At 47.1% G+C, this 20,878-nt stretch overlaps 1 protein-coding gene across 5 annotated transcripts in view; it reads right to left on the bottom strand.

Moving 5' to 3' along the window:
* Nucleotides 1-20,134, bottom strand: part of LOC107508375 (protein WWC3) — a 102,489-nt gene extending 82,355 nt beyond the window's left edge. For all 5 annotated transcript variants that reach the window (XM_036226447.1, XM_016140160.2, XM_016140161.2 and 2 more), the window contains exon 1: nucleotides 19,531-20,134. In XM_036226447.1, coding sequence (XP_036082340.1) covers nucleotides 19,531-19,808 — 278 coding nt within the window. In that variant the 5' untranslated portion in view covers nucleotides 19,809-20,134. The remainder of the gene's footprint in view (nucleotides 1-19,530) is intronic.
* Between the last annotated feature and the right edge of the window lie 744 nt (nucleotides 20,135-20,878).

Below are 20,878 nucleotides of genomic sequence, written 5' to 3'. Positions count from 1 at the left end.
TGCAAATCATATATCTGATAAAGATCCAGAATATATAAATGACTCCTAAAACCCAACAACAGAAAGGCAAACGAGCTCATGTGAAAATGGGCAAAGACTTGAACAGGTATTTCTCCAAGATATACAAGTGGCCACCCAGCACATGAAAAGATACCCACGATCATTAGTCGTTAGAAAAATGCACATCAAAACCGTAATGAGATCCCACTTCACATCCACGAGGATGACCATTTTTAAAAAAGCAAACAAAAAAGACAGAGAAGAACAAGTGCTTTCTATATAATAAAATGGTCTTCAGCTACGAAAAGGAATGCAGTCCTGACACACGCTACAACAGGGATGAACCCTGAAAACATTATGCTAGACGCAAAAGACCACGTAGTCTATGATTCTGTTTACATGAAATGTCTAGAATTGGCAACTCATAGAGATAGAAATCAGATTGGTGGCCGCCTGGAGCTGGAAGGAGGGAGCGGTGGGGAGCGAGGGCTTAATGGGTACAAGGTTTTCTTCTCAGTAGTGAAAATATCTTGGAACTGGATAGAGGTAGTGGTTGCACAACACCGTGAATGCACTAAATGCCACTGAATTAACCATTTCATACGGTCAGTGGTTAATTTTATGTTACATGAATTTCACTTCAATCCTTAAAAATGGGGGGGGGGGTGGATATCAGGGGCTTCCTGGGCCCTGCTGATCAGACTCTCCTAGGGTGGGAGCATCTGTGTGTGTGTGTGTGTGTGTGTGTGTGTACAAATGCAGATACATACAAATACATACCTCCTAATCTTACATGCATCTAGGATTGAAAAGCATGCGACCTTTAATATAAAAACGAGAGCACTTCTATTGCTAAGACTTCAGAAGCTTACCTGATGCAACCAACTCTCATCATGGGTAAAGAGTACAACATGCTGCCCCTCCCTCTTTCTCTGAAAAAAAAAATCTACACATTTTCAAAACAACATAAATGTATAACATTTATGAAAAATGAAGGTAGGTGATCTTAGCTATAAGGCCCTCAAGAGCAACGTAACCAGCATGGTGTGTGAATTCAAAACCATGCCCCCGGAATGATGGAAAGACCCATAGTTCAGTCTGCACAGATGAGCACAAAACGAACCAGGGAGGTGTCAATGTCAATGGACTATGGTGTGCTCACTGCGAACACCAAGTAAGGGCAAATGTGAATGGACTCTTACGAGAACCCACAAGGACCAAAGGGGCAGGTAAAACAAGTGGCAGCCGAGGCCAGCTCAATAAAAGAATGATCAAACTCTGAGCCATGCTTAGAGATGTCATCGGGCAGAAAGGACCCGGCCACTTGACTGCTGATCGCCAACATTCAGTCTGTGGTTCCTGCGGGCAAAACAGAGATGATGCCCATAGCTTCCAATCTAGGAAGTTCCAATTCTGTTCCCTGTAGGTAGTTCCTGTAGGAATTTCAGAAATCCAGTTTGACTGATAATGATCAGAGATGGTGAGACATTGTTTTATTCAACAATTCCACCGCAGAGGAGGTAATCGCCATGAGGGCCCACTACGCATGGTATGGTATGCATTTGATCTTTTATAAACCAACTGTACTATAACTGACACTCTTTCTCCAACACGTTCCTGCTTCTGGAGAGTTCTGATTTTGAGCCTATCTTTCCAGTAAGTGTAAGGCCTAGTTCAAAACAAACAAACAAACAAACAAACAAACGAAAAACGGTGGCCTGAAGGTCATCCTTCTTCCCGCCTCTGCTTTCATGGGAGAGAAAAAGAACTTCAGTTTCTTCGAAACCCATTAATTAATACAAGAACAAGAACTTTAATGTAGGCCTGCCTCTGCGGCGAGAGGAAACCTCAGCCACTTCTTACATCTTGCAGCTCTGCAAACATTACCAGCCAAATGCTTCACGAAACCAATTCCAGTAACTCATATGCTTGTGGTCCCATTATGTCATTGGTTTGCTTCACGGAAAATTTCCCAATTTTCATTTATTTTAGTAGCTTGGAATATGCCAACGCAACTTCTCTAACTCCAGGTGGACAGGCTAAAGCGACCAAACACCAGTGAAACATAAAAGAGACCACAGGAAAGAAAGGAAGGACACAGAAGCATGTGTGTTGTTTCTGATACACAATCGATTGACGAGCTCACCGTTGACATCGACTACCTCCTATGGATTCCAGGTTCAGCTCTTGCTTCTACCCTAGCACCTGGCTGGGATTAATCTACATGGTCTTATAACTCCAGAAATGATCAGAGTAGTATTTCTCTCCAAAGTAACATGCTTGGGTGTTATTTTCGATGGTGCAAAACGGGATGACATCCACTCCGATCAGTGAAAGAGTGGCTACGAACCACCCCGAAACAGATAAAGGGAAAATAATATGTTTCTCTGCTTTACACAACGAGATACAAATTAGCCCATCTGAAGGAAATGCAGACTTTGGACTCCAAATATTTACTGAGCTGGCACTAGATTTAGAACTGAGTTGTTGACAATGACTCAGGAAAAACAAGTATTTTATCAGTTACATGTTTATATAAATCTGTATAGTGATCCATATTCTTAAAGGAGCTGGGTGACAAATGGCATAAGAAAAAGAATCCTCTCTATTAATAATTTTAAAGGCCTTTCAAGTACATAAATTCTTCTTTAAAAATTAAAAGTATGTCTGAAGCCCCAAGATAGAGCTGAGGGTTGGGAGTTGCTCAAACAGGAATTATTGGTTCTGGCCACCACAGTGGCACTTAAAATGCAAATGCTACTCTGTTCTTCTCCCCTGAGTACATGTGGACGCAAGAAGCTATTCTTGGTAATCCTTGACATTTTTGTCAATATGCCACCCGCATGGTGACATTTTGGAGGTTTATGATATTGCAGGGGAGACAGTTTGATTTCTGGTGTCTTGGCTTTTAAAACTGAGATTAACAAGATGACAATCTTGGATTGACCTGAGCTGGCTCAATCACAGAATGATCTATCCGACATGCCTTCTGAAGCATACGAAATGGCACCACGGTGCCTCTGAAGAAAAGTCACAATGTGAAAAAACACCGCAGAGTTGGCCACCGTGGGCTAGAGACTTATCACTGAGATCCCGAACCACCCAACCATTAGAAAACAACTACCCACTGCTTTTTCTTTAAGAACACATAAAAAAAAATCAGTTTCTAAACACACAAAAATTTGTAATATTATATGGGCATTCCAAAAGCATATCTGAAACTTCTCTAAAGACATACTTTGGAAGTACACAGCGCGACTGCTAAAATGACAAGAATGAAATATATCTGCTGCATGTTTCCTATTCCACGGAGTTCCTCGCAGCTGCCATCAGCAAAGCTGAGGAACGGTACAAGGAAAAGGCCCAGCTCCTTTGTGCTGATCCAAACACTTCGGCCATGCTATCCATTCTGATAGAACCTTGTACCGCCCCCCCAAACTGGCGAGGATTCTGAGGGAGGGCCTCAGGAGCAGGGGTGACTCAGATAAGCAACTACAACACAGGGTCCAGGTCCCTAAGAAACCGTGTCCAGGTCTGGGCGTGCCCCAGTGCTACCTCTCAGCCCGAGCTGCCATCGTCTGGCCCTGGGGAGCCATCTTCTTCCCGGTCTTCTTGCTTCGGCTCTCATCCTCCTAGTTCCGCCCCCCCCCCTCCCCGCCCCACACACACAGCAGTTGGAGAGACCCCAATAAAATCATAAGTCTCCCCAATGGAATGGCTCCCCATCCTGCTCAGAGTCACAACCAGAGCCCACAGGCCCTTCGGGAGCTGCCTCGGCCCAACTCCCCTCCCCCACCGCTCTTGCCTCGGCACCTGTGCCTCCTTCTCGCTAAAGCCTCAGTCCCCAGATACCTCAGGCTCCCTCCTCACCTCCTGCAGACATTGCTCCAAGGCCCCCTTAACAGTGAGGCCCCCTAGCCTCACTGCCCGGCCACCTCGCCCTGTTGGGGCTCTCTCCCCATAGAAAGTACTCACATACTCAGTTATTGCCATTTGCCACCACTGCAATGTAAGCCCCATGGGGGCAAGGACTGGCCGAGAATGGCTCGCTGGGGCAGGTTCGCAGCCTCAACACTGTTGACGTGTACTGGGTCGTTCTGCGCTGTGGAGGCCGTCCCGCGCACTGGAGGATGCTGGAAAGCCTCCCTGGCCCCCACCCACTGGATGTGACAACCTAAAATGCCTCCAGACATTGCTAAATGTCTCCTGGGAAGTGGAATCGCCCCTAGCTGAGAACCACAGTTTTAGTGGAATTGGTGAATCTAAGGGTAGGGAATATCTTTTGCAGCTTGGGAAACACGCTGCTAGGAAAATCCCGAGGTGAACCATGAACGCGGCTGTGAACGTCTTGTTACCTCTCTAACCCCATTTCACCCACTTTCCCATCTCCCACCACCGGCATGTGACCCCACAAGAGAGAGGACTTTCCAGAGGCACCAGTATGGATATGCGCCCTGTGGGTTTCCCTCCAATAGCACAGCAATTGGGACAAACTTAATTTCATCCCAAAGGTAAGGCCACCTGTGCATTTGGATGTACTTCCAAAAGCTGTTAAGACACATATGAAAACTGTTTCATGGATATTGCACAAGGCTGCGGAGAAGATATAGCTGAAGATCTTGACCTTGATTCAACTTCTATTCTTAGTGTCTGTCCAATATTAAGTGTCTATTAATTATGGAACAATTATTCCAATCATTTAATGTGAATTTTTAAAAAGTCTCTAATATCACTCAGTGCTATAAATACCACGCTCTGGAACAAGATGACATCCATACCTGGAAATCAATAATTCTGTACATATTTAGGGTATTTTCAGATCTGTACCCAAGCTAATACAACAATAATGAAAGGCAAAGATACAAAGGCTTTAGTCGTGTTAACATGTTACATAAACAAGCATGACAGTGATCACGGGTTGGTAAACCAGGGCCCATGGGCCAAATCCAGGCTGCATCCTGTCTTTGTAAATAAAGTTTTATTGGAACATGGCCAGGCTCATCCACATTTAGGTATTGTCTCTGGCCACTTTTGAGCTACAATAGTAGAGCTGAACAGTTGCAACAGAGATGGCCTGCAAAGCCTAAAATCTATCTAGCCCTTTAGCAAAAACGCTTGATGGCTCTGCTCTAATCTGTTACCTGTCTTTAATAACATATCATTTCCCGTAACTTCACTTACCCAGCCACAAAACCAAGAGAATGCAAAGAACAGTTCCAAGCAGAGAAGAAAGATAGTCATGAGGAATTCTGAGCTCTTGTCTTTACACTGGAGGGTCTCCAGTGCCACACGACTACAAGGTAAACGAGGAAGCAACTCAGAAGCAGAAGTGACATAATGGAGGGAGGAAAATTTGATGGGCAGAAGACAAAAACACACTGAAGAATCACAAAGCTGAATGACTACTTAATATGACAAGAACAATTAAAACATGTCTACTATACACTAGACATTGACCTAAGTGCCCCCATTTTATGGAAGAAGAAACTGAGGTTCGGAGAGCCCAAGCAACCTGCCTTAGGGCACACAGTGAATGGCAGAGCCAGATGTCAGACTCAAGACCAGCCATGTCTAAAATGAGGCCTAGCCACACTCGGGTGGTCCTTACAGTTAGTGGTACATTGCAGGACATACCCAGTGTTTACTCATACAAACCCTAACTAACAAGTACGTGTCACATTTTAATACATCTAAGGAGAAACAAATAACACGTAATACAATTTTAAGTGGTTTTTCCAAAACTATGTGAAAGATATATTTAAAGGCCCAAATATCAATGGGTCCTTTATCCACAAACTTCATTTTACCCCAAACACTGCCACATAATCAGATGTCAACTTTTCTAAAACAAAGAGCAGGGCTAGTGAGTTATCCTGTAAGATAAATTCCTTTGGATGAAAAAGCGATTTGCCTTGGTGAAAATTAACTATATTGTTAATCTAGTAATGATCACCACGTGTTACACGATGGTGTTCTCCCTTTACAGTTGGCAAAACAGTCCGGTCTTTGCAACTTTTCTATAATTCTAAAACATTCCGAAATGAAAGTGTATTTAAACAACCAACATACAAATGACTATTTGTTGCACTCATCACATACCTACAACTATCCCCCAAAACAACCATGGGGGAAAAAAAACCACTACAGAGAAAATAATTGCACGTAAGCAGTATTATAATTATAGTACTTATATAATCATAAATATCAGAAGGCAATCTAAGTGGTCAAAACCAGAAATATTTAACTTTTTATTTCAAAATCATCACAGATTCACAAAAAGTTGCAAAGAAATGCACAGGGAGGTGCCGTGCACCCTTCGCCCAGATTCCCCCAGGGCCACATCTTGCATAAGTCTACAACCCCAAACCAGGTAACTGACATTGGAACAAACCACAGAGCTTATTCAGAGTTCGTGTGTGTGTGTGTGTGTGTGCGTGCGTGTGTGTGCAGTTCTGTGACATTTTATCACATGCGCAGTTTCTACAACTATAAGCAAGATACAGAAATACTCCACCACTACAAGTCTCCCTATCACTCATTTATAGCCACGCCCACCCCATCCCCATCCCTAACCCTTGACGACCACTAATCTGTTCTCCAACTCTATAATTTTATTATTTTAAGAAAGATATATAAACGTTTTACACCTGCAGCACCTGGTCTTCCTAGGTGTATAAACGGAATCGTACCGGTTTCCTTCTGTGCATTGTGTTGGCTAGAATTGCATGGTGCTTTCCTCTAAAGGGGATGGATGGGCTAGTATCGGGCTCTCCCTGTGACGCTGTCCCAGAGGGTCTTTTCTTTGATTCCAGGTCTGTGAGGAGGGTGGGGAGGTACAGAGCAGCCAGGTTTCTTCTTTCCTTCTGTGAGCTCTGAGCAGACACATATGTGCACACCCATGATTCCCATAGTACAGGTGGTGGGGGTGGTTAACTTGGAGCACAAAAGAATGAGAGTCCTATACTCACATTCTCCCAGAAATTAAAACTCTTCGTACCATTAAACCTTAGCTTTTTAACTGTGTACTTTTTTTTTCAGCTTAATTGACATGTACGCCATGTAAGTTTAAGGGACACGGCGTGATCTGATACACTCATATACTGCATCATGACTGCCGCTGTAGCGTTAGCTAACACCTCCATCACATCACATAATTACCATTTCTTTTTTGTGCTGAGAACATCTAGTTTCTTAGCAACTTTCAAACATACAATACAGTATTGTTAACAATAATCACAATCAGATCCCCAGAAGTAACTGTATTTTTCATGAAAATCTTTCCAGAAATGGTTTTTTTTTCCTGCCTTCTTATATAGCCTTAATTTGCATGTCATTTAAATAACCCAACTTTCCCTGGTTGTTTTATGACAGATGCGGTATCCTTTTGGGGGGAGAAATTTCTACTGAGGGATCCTTGACTAAAAGGTCCCCCGCTGGCTTTTATAATTCCGAGCCCCTTCTCCCTGGTTGCCTAGACTGCCCTCTGTGATATTCTCACCCAGAACCCCTTACCCCACCCGCTGCCACCTCCATTGACCAATGGTTAGCTTGATTACACCCCATATTCTCTTAAGATCAGGGGTCAGCAAACATTTTCTGTAAAGGGCCAAGCAGTAAATATTTTCAGCTTTGCAGCCACATGGTCCCCGGCCAGCGACTCAACTTTGTCCTTGCAGTACAAAAGCAGCCACAGACAATAAACACGTGAGCATGGCTGTGCGCCAATAAAACTTCATTTATGGACACTGAAACTTGAATTTCACATAACTTTCACAAACTACAACTCTTCTTTTGATTCCTAGTCAACCATTTAAAAATGGAAAACCCATTCTTATCTTGCAAGGCTGTACAAAAACAGATGGTGGGCTGGATTCAGCCCGCGCGGGCTGCTATTTGCAAACCCCTGTCCTAAGATCTCTCAGGACCAGCCGTCACGTGTGGGAAACAGTTTACACTCCATAAACACTGGTTTGTCAACTGACGACAAGTATCGTCATTCTCATTGGACATGTAAGACAATCTACCCAGGAAGAAACACGGGGACCGGCGTGCTGCGTGGCACGGGCGGCAGGAGCCGACGTCTGCATCCTCCGACCCACCACCATTGTCAGTAGATTATTTTATGTGAGTCTTTTTGTTTCCTGGCTCCCTTCTCATCTCCTTGAGGAAAGGGCTAGGTGATGTTAATTATTTGTTACCCACCCTCCATTGCAACAGGCACAGATAGAGCATCCAGGTTATTAAAGTTTTCTGGCTTCCTGTCCCTAAATTTAGAAAAAAATGTGAAATATTTTATACTTCTCTCTTTCTCAAAGTAACAAACTAAAAGCTAAATTAAGATGATCTCTTTTCTTTGATCCCCATTTTCCTTAAAGGGCGCCGGCTGCTCCATGGGCAGAGTTCGCACAGCTGCCCTCAGTTAGAATCACAAGATGGCGTGTCCTCTGCATTAAACCAAAAGCAGAAACACAAAACCAGATCCTTACAACATGGATGAACCTCAAAAAACATGATGCTGAGTGAAAGAAGCCCAACACAAAAGGCCACAGACCATGATTCCATTTGTATGAAATGAATGTCCAGAACAGGCAAATCCATAGACAAAGAGTAGATTGCTAGTTTCCAGGGGCTGGGGAAAGAGGGATATGGGAAGGGACTTTTTAATGCCGTGGTCCCCAACCTTTGTGGCGCCAGGGACCAGTGCTCCTATGAGAATCTAACGCCTGAGGATCTGAGGCGGGGCTGAGGCGGTGATGCCGGCGCTGGGGAGCGGCCGCAGGTACAGATGGAGCTTCGCTCGCTGGCCACCGCTCACCTCTTGCTGTGCAGACTGGTTCCTAACAGGCCACGGACTGGTACCCTGCTTTAATGGGCACGGAGTTTCCTTTCTGAGCAAAGGAAATGTTCTGAAACTAGACAGTGATGATGGTTGCACAACATTGACACTGTAATAAATGCCACTGAATTGTTCACTTTAAAATGGGTGATTTTGTTATATGAATTTCACATCAATAAAACTATATTTTTTAAAGAATGGTGGTAGATCTATATGTTATTTTTTCTTTTTATTTAAATTGAGATATAACTGACATATAATACTGTGTTAGTTTTAGGTGTACAACATGATTTGGTGTAGTATATATTGCAAAATGATCACGATAAGTTTAGTTAACATCCCTCGCCACACAGTTACAAAATTTCTACTCTTTTAGCATCTTTCAAATATATACTATGGCTTTGCTAGTTCCAGTCACCATGCAGTAGCTCTGTGCTCTGATGGTGGAAGGGACGCCTAGACATAATGATAAAGTAGCAAGTCATAAGAAAAAAATTGATCGAATAATCCCATTTATGTAAAATCCCGAAACGAAAGTCTGGGTTTATCCACATATTTTAGGTAGAGGTGTAGAGAAGGGTCTAGAAGGACACAAAGCAGGCTGCATATTTATGCGGTGTGTCATTCTCGTATGGCAAGAATGCTTCAGGGGATTCCTGTATGATAGAAAGAACACTCCAGGTCCCTGTGGGCCTGAACATTTTCAAGGGCATCCACGGTCAGTTCCACGCACACCTGTGCATCGAGCACAACTCCCCACCCCCCACCTCAGGACTGAGTGGGGTCAGCAGGAGATGAGCACAGTTGGCTATAAGCAAAACTCAACCAAACAGCTCTTTGGTCACATGATGTCGAATAAATCATTTTAACTAAGTTTTCCCTGATTTGGCTGCATCGATCAGTTGATTAGTCACATAAGTGCATTAAACTTCCTAAATGAGTACACAGGCTTTAGAAGGGCCTACTATCAGGATAGCATCACCCCCTCTTTAAAAAGTTAATTTTCTCTTAGCAGTAGGCCAGTGTGCAGAAAGGGTACTTCAGGACAGAAGTAGGAAGATGGAGGGGAGGGTGTGAATATGGGAAGCTATAGCCAGACTATCCCTGAACTGGTCGCTGAATGCCAGGCCCCACACCAGAGGTCAGAGCCCAGTAGCCGGGCATGACCCCAGCTTAGTCCCTGAACTACCAGGCAAGGTCCGCCAGTTGTCCTGGGCCAGGAAACCCAAAACGTCCCCATCCCAAATCCCCACAGGCTTCGCCCAGGCACTCCCACCTGTCCCAATGTAACTGCCCCTTCCAAAAATTATCAGAGACCCAGGAAAAAAGGGCAAGAGAAAATTATCCCAAAAGGTGGGACGAGCGATTCTCAAGCAATATACAACAGAAGAGCCATTGGGTAGAATTTTGAAATTCCAAATGCAGTGACAGAACTAAAAATATCCACCTAAGATCAACATCATTGCACTGTATTGAGCTGTAGCGTTATCATTAGGAACAGGAGTATACTCAAGGCTCAAGTTAGGGAATAGAAACTTGACAGAGAAATTTACACTGCAGGTGATAGAGTTAAAAGAAGTGAGGAGGTGGGGGCAGGGGGAGGAGGAGGAGGAGGGGCTTCTTATATTCACATGTACAATACCGCCCTGTTTTCCAACGTCAAATGTTCTCATTTGATTATTTGAAACGTTAGTATATTCACACAGTTCAAAAAGGGAAAGGAATACAAAGATAAATTGCCCAGCCCTGGCCTCATCTTCGCTGTTCCTACCACCATCACCCCCAAACGGGTACACAAACGAACAAATCTGAATATAGACACTATCCCTCCTTCTTAAGGCACCTGGAGCCCCTCCTGCACCTGCATATGCCGTGGGCTTCCTCACCTCTGATCTCCAGACCGGCACCTTTCCAACGTGGTGCTACGCAGTGTCCTACATGCAAACAATTCAAGCTGTCTTGTAGCCGGGACTATTGCTGCGTGGGACCCAGGCACTGCACGTCACGCCCTTCGCTCATGTACCATCGCCACAGCCCACGCAGGCCCCACGTTACACAGGAGGAAACTGAAATTCAAAGAGGTTAGAAGGAGGCCCAGTTACCTAAATCAGTGGTCCTCGACCTTTTTGGCACCAGAGACCGGTGCTCCCATGAGGATCTGATGCCTGATGATCTGAGACGGAGCTGAGGCGGTGATGCTGGCGCTGGGGAGCGGCTGCAAGTACAGATGGAGCTTTGCTTGCTTGCCTGCCCAGGGGTCCCCACGGACCAGGGGCCGAGGACCCCTGATATAAATGACAGCCACGACCCTAAGGCAGCTCTGTCCAGCTGGCCCACAGAACAAGGGCACCTTCTTCTCTTTGGAAAATAAGCAAATGATCACCTTCGACTGATGTGCAGAGAAAAATGAATAAACTCATAAAGCCTATCGATTTTAAGATTTCCATCTCCAATTCCGTAAAACACCAGCACCTCCTATGTCACTTTTCCACTGGCCCTGGCACAAAATGGTTACGAATCTCGGTTATACTCTGCAACCCCCAGGGAGGCTTAAAACGCGGGGCTGCCGGGGCCCCACGTGAAGAGGGCGCCGGGATTCCTGAAGCAGCTCGCAGCCAGGTGGGCTGCGCACCGCCCCGGTGCGGAGGCCCACTCCTGGCTCTCCAGGAGCCGAAGCCAGCAGCATGCCAACGAGAACAGACAACAGCTGATCACGGCCAGCCCCAGACCTCGTTTTTTCCATCAAGTACTCGAGGTCATGTTTATATTTTGACATTGTAAACAGATGAATGGTCATTTTTCTGTGAGTAAAACAGTTGGGAGTTGACATAATGGAATTAAAGACATAGCTATTTCCTGTATTCTGCAGGGAACGCCTCAACGGGGAGGGCACTTCGGGGCGGCTTCCAAAAGGGCTCTAGCCACGCGGTGGAACAGTATTTGGCAACGAAGAGGAATAGAGCGCTGAGCCATGCTGTGACACAGATAAAGCTCCAAAACATTATGCTCAGTGAGATAAGCCAGACACAGAAGGCCACAGATCGTACGACTCCATTTATACGAAGTAGCCGTAATGGGCAAACGTATAGACAGAACAGATGTGTGGCTGCCAGGAGCCAAGGGAGATGGCGAGTGAGTGCTCATGGGCAAAGGGCTTCTTTGGTGGGTGATGCAAATGTCCTGGAATCAGATAATGGTGATGGTTGCACAGCCTTGTGAATACACTAAAAACCACTAGACCGTGCACTTTAAAATGGTGCATTTTATGGTATGTGAATAATATCTCAATTGTTTTAATCGGGGATGATGCTCAGGGCAAACCCAGTCAACCCATACACTCAGAGGGCTCCCCCACCCTGGAGACAGGAACCTGTCCACGAATGCAAATCCAAGTGGCAGGAAGAATCCATCTCCTGCAGTGGCTATCTGGTGTCCTGACCGAGCTCCATGAGTCCTGGAAATGTCGTACTCGTCTTGACAGTGCTCTGTCTCCTGGTAGCACCAAGGCTGGCTCACAAGACTCACTTGTGACCCACCCACCTGTATGAGAATAATTCAAGCTGCCTTGTAGCCTGCTCTTGTCTCCGAGGCGCTGGCCTGGCCAGCTCACTTCATCCTTCTCTCTCCCCCCATTAGCTCCCTGAGCTTTAAAAAAAAAAAAGAAAAAGAGGACCCTCCAAATAGAAAATGCTGGAGATTCCACTGTTCCATAAGCAGCCTTTCAAGATGCCCTCGCCCTGTCTTTCTAGAGCTTCTGAGCAAAGCCAGAGACAATCCTCTCACCGCTCCCTCGTCCACAGAAGGCATTGGAATGTGTCGAGGCATCTCAGGCAGCCCGATTCCCCCAGCCCACCTGCACGCACACTCAGAAGGCCGGGCCGGCTCGCGAAGTCGCTGCAGAACACTGACATGTTCACGGATTCATTTTCTTCTGCTCCACTGTGGATATGTGCACACCTGAAAGTCACTAACTACCTGCTAATCGCGAATATTTTAAAAATTGAAGACTAGATTCATACCAAAACGCATCGTCCCCAAAGTTTCCAATGCTGATATTACTATTTTATGGTGTAGTAAATTCAGGATTTTTCATATAAATATGTTCTTTACGGAAACACAGAAATTGGGCCTCTGTGTTCTTACCTTCTGTTCTGTAGCAGCTCGGTAACTATCAATTGGCTTGAAACAAACTGAGCTACTAAAAAGGAATCATTATAAGCAAGCAGATGACGGAAGTAGCTCAGGTTCTCAACCAGGCCATATTGCCTCCCCCAGCAGACATTTGGCAGTGTCTGAAGACACTTTTGGTTCTCATGACTTGGGGGCATCTAGCGAATAGAGACCAAGCATGCTGCGAAACCTCCTATGCTATACGGGACAGCCCCACAACGAGGAACTGCCCAGCCCCCAATATCAATAGTGTTGAGGCCGAGAAACCCTGCTCTAAAGTAACACCTGCCCAGTCTGGATACCTTTGAGGACACTGCACATCAGCAAGACAGTAAGGTAAGTGACTCAACATGTTTCTCTATGTAACCAAGTCACTGAACACAATCAAAACCAGCAGCAAAAATAAGGGAGGTTTATGGGTAGGGTTAATACAAGGCCTTTCGGTTGGCCCCTGGTGAGTCTCAGCTCCTCCTAAGGGGTCTGCAAGATTCCTTTGCCACCACCCCCCATCTTGATTTCACCTGCCTAGTTCAAGCATCAGCTAAATCCTGACCACTTCTTGTTTCCTTCACAATTCCTCTTACATAATCCCTGTCTTCTCTAGGCCTAGGGCCCTGGATCTCTCTAGTTCAGGCCCATCGCTGTCCGTGAAAACCTCTGATAGTTTCCAACTGGTCTCTTCTCTAGGAAATCCACCCTGCCCACCGCCCCATATTTGGCTTGCTCATCAGATATGACTTGGTGCCTAATGTGAGCCAGACTCTGGGCTCAGTCCACGAGAAACAAGGCCCCCTAGGGGTATTGAGAGGAGCCAGTGAGAAAATGGATATGAAATACTTAATCTGCTACCCCTAAGCACACAATAAAAGTCAGCTACTGTGGTTATCATCGAAAACACCCAGTGGACCACATGTTTCCATTTTCACTGAGAAAACAATGCACAGGCTGTATTAGTGTCCTACTGCTGCTACAATAAATTGCCACAAACCAAGTAGCTTCGAACAACGCAAATTTATTATCTCGCAGCTCTGGAGGTCTGAAGTCCAAAATCGGTTTTGTTTTTTGGTTTTTTTCTGTTTGTTTATTTTTTGTTTTTGGCTAAAATCGAGGAGTCAGCAGGGCTGGGTTCCATCTACAGGCTTTAAGCGAAAATCCATTTCCTTACCTCTCCCAGCTTCTACGGGCTGCCTGAATTCTTTGGCTCACGGCCACGTGACCCCCACCAACTGCTTCTGCTGTCACGTCTCCTGTTCCCACTCTGACCCTCCTGTTTCCCTCTTGTAAGGACCCTAGTGATTACACTGGGCCCGCCCACATCATCCAGTATAACCTTCTCATCTCAAGATTCGTTCATAATTTAATCCCGCCTATAAAAGCTATTTGCCATGGAAGGTAACTTATTACAGGTTTCAGAGACTAGGACATGGACGCCTCTAGGGTGCCATTATTCTACGTACCATGGATGGTGGGTTAAATATCAAACAACGATGAATGCAAGATAAAAATAACCGGTGGGTATAATACGGTGCAAGGGGCACAGTTACCTAGCCGAGGGAGGGTCAAGTACAGGTAGTAGACCTAGCCTGAACTCTGGAGCTGGAAAGACACTGTCCCTAGTTGGCTATGGGAAGCAAGGTTACTAAGTCACCCTCCCTTGGCCTAGTTTCATCACCTGTCCGCCTACGCTTCTGCAGCCATTGTGGGCTCCCAGTGAAAGCATCCACGCAGACGCCTAGAGCACTTGGCACGTGGTAAGCACTCCACATATGTCTGCCATAAGCAGAAATCCAAGGGATTCCAGCGGGGAGAAACCAGGAGGACGGAACGGCACGGTGAAGCTCTAGGGGGAAGGGCCCGGCACATCTGTAAGCTCCATGGAGGTGGGGATCTGTCTGCTGGTGCTCACCGCTGGAGCCCCGAACCCCAGAAGAATGCCTGAGACTGAGTGGCTGCACAACAGTCATCGAATGAATGAATGAACAGAGGCAGGACGCTTCCAACTGCGTAGGGATTGGGCAGTCGGGCGGCACACCGGAAAGAGCACTGGTTCCTGGTCAGAAGTCCCTGTTCTTCTAACTGTCGGAAGGACACACCGCTTGGCTGGAGCCCTCAAGTGAGAAACGAGGATTATGAACAAGACAGCGCTACCTCGTCCACCCCCAAAGCTGTAGATCTCTAAGTTATACGTGGTCACACCCGCATCCCACCTCCCTTACGCAGAGACTCTGGGTCAAACTGTCCAATTTTCTCATGTATTCCAAATATACCCAGCACTTCCTCGTCTCCAGCATTTTTCTCATGTTCCCTCTTTTCTTCTCCAGTGCTGAGAAAGCATGAGAAACCCTCAATCCAGGAGACAGATGGATGAGGATAAAGATGCCCCCAGGCACAAGCGAGCTCTTCTTCCTTTTCTGGGAAACCACCGCCATTTGCTAATTGTACCTGGTGACCATCATTGCCTTCATTTTATCCGTCTGTCTCCCATCTCCCAGACAGACGTCTCCATCTACCATCCCAGCACACAGGACGCCAAGAATCTCTGTAAACAGTTCTTCAGGTTACTGGATTTAAAGAAGAATAGCTGAACTCGGTAGAACTTAACTCTGCTTTTATTCCACCAGATTAATTATATTGGATTTATCAGAAAGGCAGTCAACATTAGCAAAAGGACCTGGGCTAGAAGAAGCTCACCGGGCTCACCAGGTAACCTTTAATATGTCACCTGTCCCAAGGGCTCCTGAAGTAGAACTGACCAGAGAAGGTGAAGCACATTATTTCCACTTCCAAAATCAGAGTGAAAGGGAAGAAAAGGAAACCAAACATCCGGGAGCTATTTTTAGAAATGAATGACTTTTCCATTCACTTTTAAAAAAAAAAAATAGGAAGGAAAGAAAAAGAAAGATATTAGACCAAGAATAGACCAAGAAGTGGTTGTTGATAATCTAAAAGAAAGAAGATTCTTCCAGGAGCCCACGTCTTATGGCCTTAAAAGCAAGACGCTCCTCCATGTTCATACAAACACTACCTATAATCCTAAAAACTGAAAAATTGAGAAATCATTACTTGTTTATCAGAAAGTTTATATAATTCCAAAGTAAAACTGTGGGGTAAATATAGTAAATGTCGTTAATTAATACTAAGCAAAAGTGCCAAGAAGGTAGCAACGAATGATGTCATCTGGCTCTGTTCTGTGGGGCTCCAACCTGGCAAATTCCTGAACCATGGATTGTTTTCTCCTTAAAGCAGTAGCCTGTCCAAAGGACTTTTAATATACCACAGAATTCCTCCATGTGGCACAGTCAAATCCACCTCATGAACAAATGGGTCCCTAAAAGCTGTTGTCATGATATCATCCGGGCCTTCTACCATCATCACGAACGTTTACACTCTGCTTTGATCTCAAATGTGCCATGGTCCACCGTTCTTCAGCTGCTCAAGGTTGGCATTTCCAGTGCTGTGCAATAAAAACTGAGCTAGAAGAAACAGAACATGAAGTTTCAGCCACCCAGTCCATCTATCCGATAATATCAACACGATCCCGCAGGAAGGCACATGTTATGTATATACAACTATCTAAGGCACTGAATTTTACCGAAGGAAGCAAAAACGTTCTTCCCACCATTTCTACCTAAATAGTAAATACCTTTTTATAAAGTGGTCCCTGAACTCTGCGTTAACATATGTAGAATACATATGTGCCATAATGTAAACCACACAAGACTCACCCACAGAAACTACTAGCCACAGAAATGGTGAATTAACTTCATATTTTTGAAGAAAAGTTTTTGGATACGATTCCCAGAAAACTACGAAAATTATACTCACAGTACTGATCGCAGAGAAAGTGAATTTAAGCCTGAGGTGGGTTCATAATCAAACTAAAAGAATTCTGTTCTGAAAGTACTGAGATGTTTTACACATCTGCAGCCACATCTGTAAAGATGTCTCCTTAGGCTCTCAACCTCTTTGTTGTGAGTTGAAAAAGAAAGTACAGCTACAATAATTCACCAACACGCCTTGAGCTGGCAATATCCAATGCTGTTAAACACAACAATGAATGGAATGAATAGAAAACTAGAAGATATTGTTTACAACTGTTGGCCCTCGTTTACTTTGCTTGCAGCAGTCTATTTTATGCTATTACAGTTTGTAGAAAATTATATATAAAATGTTTTAAGTCAGCAACAATTTGCACCTAACCTACTAACATTCACATTCCTCCATAATTTCATTTTCTTTAAAAACCTATTTAATGGCCTCTCTCTTGTCAGTTTTCACTTCAGGAGCCGTTTAGGGAAAGTCCTCAATTTCTTGAATACTGCTTTCTGGTCATGTGAATAAAAGGTGACTCAAAAGGGTTTTAACTGTCAGATGCACATGGAGAATATGCTGTGCTCCGACACAGTTTTTTCCATATAATAAAACAATTCCAACTCTAAATGATACCCAGTCACCTATAAAAATCGGCAGGGTTCTGTTTTGAAAGAAGAAGAAGAATGACTATTACACCATTTACACCCTTCAGAGACTCCACTTAAATGTTTGTGGCTTGCCGAACATTCCATACATATTTCGGGCAAGGTATTATGGGAGCTGAAGTGCAAGCTGTCCCCTGCTGAATTTTCACTCACTATAAAAACAATGTCTCATAAAAGTATACACATGTTTTTACTTTACAAAAAAATGTAAAATATCCACTTTTGTTCACTCAGTTGACACTTTTAGCATTAGAAACAGGACTTTTTAAAAATCTCTAACATAAGCGATGTCTGAAAGGGTGAGAATGTCATTCGGTAACAGACTTCTGGAAGGAGAAACATAGGAAATGTGCATGAAATGCACAGAAAGGAAGATTCTACAAGCTCACTCCTGTAGGGTCTGCTCACCTATGTCCTGGGTCGTACCATAAAAACGGAAGTTCCTACATTTATACTTTTCATCACGAATCCCCACTCCAGTATAACCACAACTGTTTTATATTACTCTCATAAAATGAACCTTCGCCTTTTCTAAGCAAAACAGTATTTTTAATTGGTTCATTTTCCAGTTGTTTGGGTTTTTAACAGACATACAGCCTAAAAGGGCACCACATTCCAAGTAGTTCTACCAATTCCAGAACCATCCAAGGCTTGATCAAACAGCTGTGGCTCTAGCCTTTGGTTAAAATTATAATATGATCTCACCTGATTTTCAAAATAACTAAGCACCTTTTTAACCCATAAAACTATGCTAGGATTACCGAAGTTTCTGAGTCCAGAAGTTTGCAAAGCTCAGAGAGAATATGAGGGAACTACGACCCTTTTGCTTTGTTTTCTTTTTCCCTATCTGAACCCAGAGAAATCTTCAAACAATAATTCAGCAGCTGCCCTCCTCCAAAGTTTATTTTCAAACGCCAGTGCCATGCAGCGCTGCCTTTTCCTGTGCAGGTAGGAGGAAGCAGGCACGATGTCACCACACTGGGCCTTTTAAAGTCTTAAAATCACTGGGAAGCCTGCAGTATTTCTTTTCTGGCACTCAGGGCCGTGGAGAAAAGTTGCTCCAGATACGACGAGATATCAGATAACCATTGGAAACACTGGGTTTCAACGGAATTCCCACTGCCGCGCGCGCGCACACACACACACACACACACACACACAAAATGCATCTCTCCAAAAGCAACTGAATCATAGAAAAAGTCAAGGAAAAGCATCATTACATGAACTTAATTAAATGCAAGAATCCGTATTTTACACCGTAGGATTTATTTACATAAATGAGACAACTTAGCGACCTATCTATATCTAGCACAAAAAGAAAACCTAAAATTCAACTCGTGTGTTTCGTTTATTCCAAAAGCATCTGGGTCTAATCATAACCCATTCTGGCCGCAGTACACAAGGCTGTTTCAATCAGAATTTTAACTCAATGTTTAAGGCGCTAAAGAGTAACCTTCGCAGTTCGGGAAGAGGCTCTCTCGACTCTCAAAGAACTGGGGATCCCTGAACTGTCCGGTCTGGCAGCGGTCGGTCTGCGGATGGAAACTCGGCTAAGCCCGCCAGCCAAGGAACGCTCACCACGAAGCTGGGGCGCACGTTTGTGCTCCAAGGTGACAGATCGTTTGGCCACCGCGGGGCCGGAGCGCCTGCAGGGCCACGGACGGGGATCGTGGGCCACGGACGGGGATCGTGGGCCACAGAGGCCCGGCAGGGATGGGCGAGGCCGCCGCGGAAAAAGGAAAAGAGGGCCATCCGTCAGCCCCGGGAGAGGAAATTCCAGGCGCCCAGCTCCCAGGCGCCGGTCAGCGGGTGACGTGAGGGAACCAAGTCAGAGTGTCCGCCCGCGGCGGGGGCCGCGACGAGGCCGGGGCTCCGCACTCAGGGGCTTGAAGCCGGGAAACGAGGCGCCTCGATCCTCGGCCAGGGCCCCGGGGGTGGGAACGTGGGGGCCTCCCGCTGTCCTCTAGCCTCTCCTAGGGCCCAAGGGATGGGGAACCGAAATCCCGGCCGGGGCCCGCGCCCCGCGCGCCGCGCCGGAACCCTTACCGATCGCGGGGGTCGATCCACGACGTCTGGCGGGTGTTGTGGTCGATGTAAAAGATGCGGCCGTCGTAGTCGCGCGCCTCCTCCCAGCCGGCGGGCAGCGGCAGCTCAGAGCTCTCCCGGGCCCGCGACGGCACGGAGGACACGGACTGCACAGGGACCACGGCGGCGGTCACGGACGGCAGCGCCTCCCGAGGGGGCTGCACGGGCGACGGCGGTTCTCGCGGGACCTCGCGCGGCTGTCCCCTTCGCCGCCGGCGGCCGCCGCTCAACCACGGCATGACGGCACGGGCCCCGCCGCTGCCCGGCCGCCCCGCGCGCGCCGCCTCCTCAGCCAGCACTAAGGCCCGGCGGCCGGGGCGCGGGGGCGGCCACGGGGAGCCGCCCGTCGCGCCCGGTGCATCCTCCGCTGGGCGCCCGTGCACCGGCGCCCGCCTGACGCTCGCTGGTTTTGCGCGCCGCTGCCTGCGCCGCACGCCTGCTCTGCTCGAGTCACTAGAGTCGTCGCCACGCGTGGAGTCACAACCCCGAAGTTGCTGCGCCGGCCGCTGCCAGTGACTCCTCGGTTCCCGCGGCGCGCCCGGCCATCTTCGTTCCCCAGCTCGGCCCGGTCGGGGGCGGGGCGAGGGCGGGGACCGCCCCCGCCCCGCCCCTTGCCCCGCCCCCTCCTTCCTAGGTCCCACGCCTGCTGCGACTCCTTCCATCTCCCCCCGCTGCTCCGCCTCCAGTCGCCCCGAGGGCTCCTCCGCTCTACGCGCCTCTGTCCCCCAGCCCCCACCCCGCGCACCGCTTCCCCTCCTTCCCCCGCAGCCTGCCGTTCCTATCCCCCCCGCCCCAAACCCCGCTCCACGCGCTCCTCCCTCTCCCCTTCGCTCCACCACCTCCTCCGGCCTCGCCGGGAAACCGCACGGGGGCCAGGATGGGCGCCACCGCGTCCGTCCGCCCCCGGGCCACCGCGGAGGGGAAGGGGGGCCGGGAGGACGACGCCCCACCCGGCCTGCAGGCGCGGCCTGCCTGGGGGTGACTCCTGGGGCCCAAAAAATTCTCGGGGGAGAGGGCTGTCACCTCACTCACCCATTCCACACGACCTGGGGTCTTCCCCTGTGCCCACTTGGGATGTGGGGAATAGCTGTGCCCTGGGTCTCCCAAATACGCAAGACGATCCAGCGAAGGTGGGGGAAGCCCCAGAGGGAAGGCCGAGGGAGCTAGATAGCTGGAGGAGGAATCCGAGCTGGGGCAGGGAGGACCACCTGGAAGTGGGGAGCTGGGCAAGTGGCCGCTTCCATGTCCCTGCCTGAATAGCCCTAAAAGGGCTGATCCCGAGTACCCACTCTGGGCCGGCCCCCCTGAC

The sequence above is a fragment of the Rousettus aegyptiacus genome, unplaced genomic scaffold, assembly GCF_014176215.1.
Source record: "Rousettus aegyptiacus isolate mRouAeg1 unplaced genomic scaffold, mRouAeg1.p scaffold_m13_p_9, whole genome shotgun sequence".
In the NCBI taxonomy this organism is placed as follows: Eukaryota; Metazoa; Chordata; class Mammalia; order Chiroptera; family Pteropodidae; genus Rousettus; species Rousettus aegyptiacus.
Note: the sequence above shows the minus strand (reverse complement) of the source record. Positions and strands in the feature narration are given on the sequence as shown.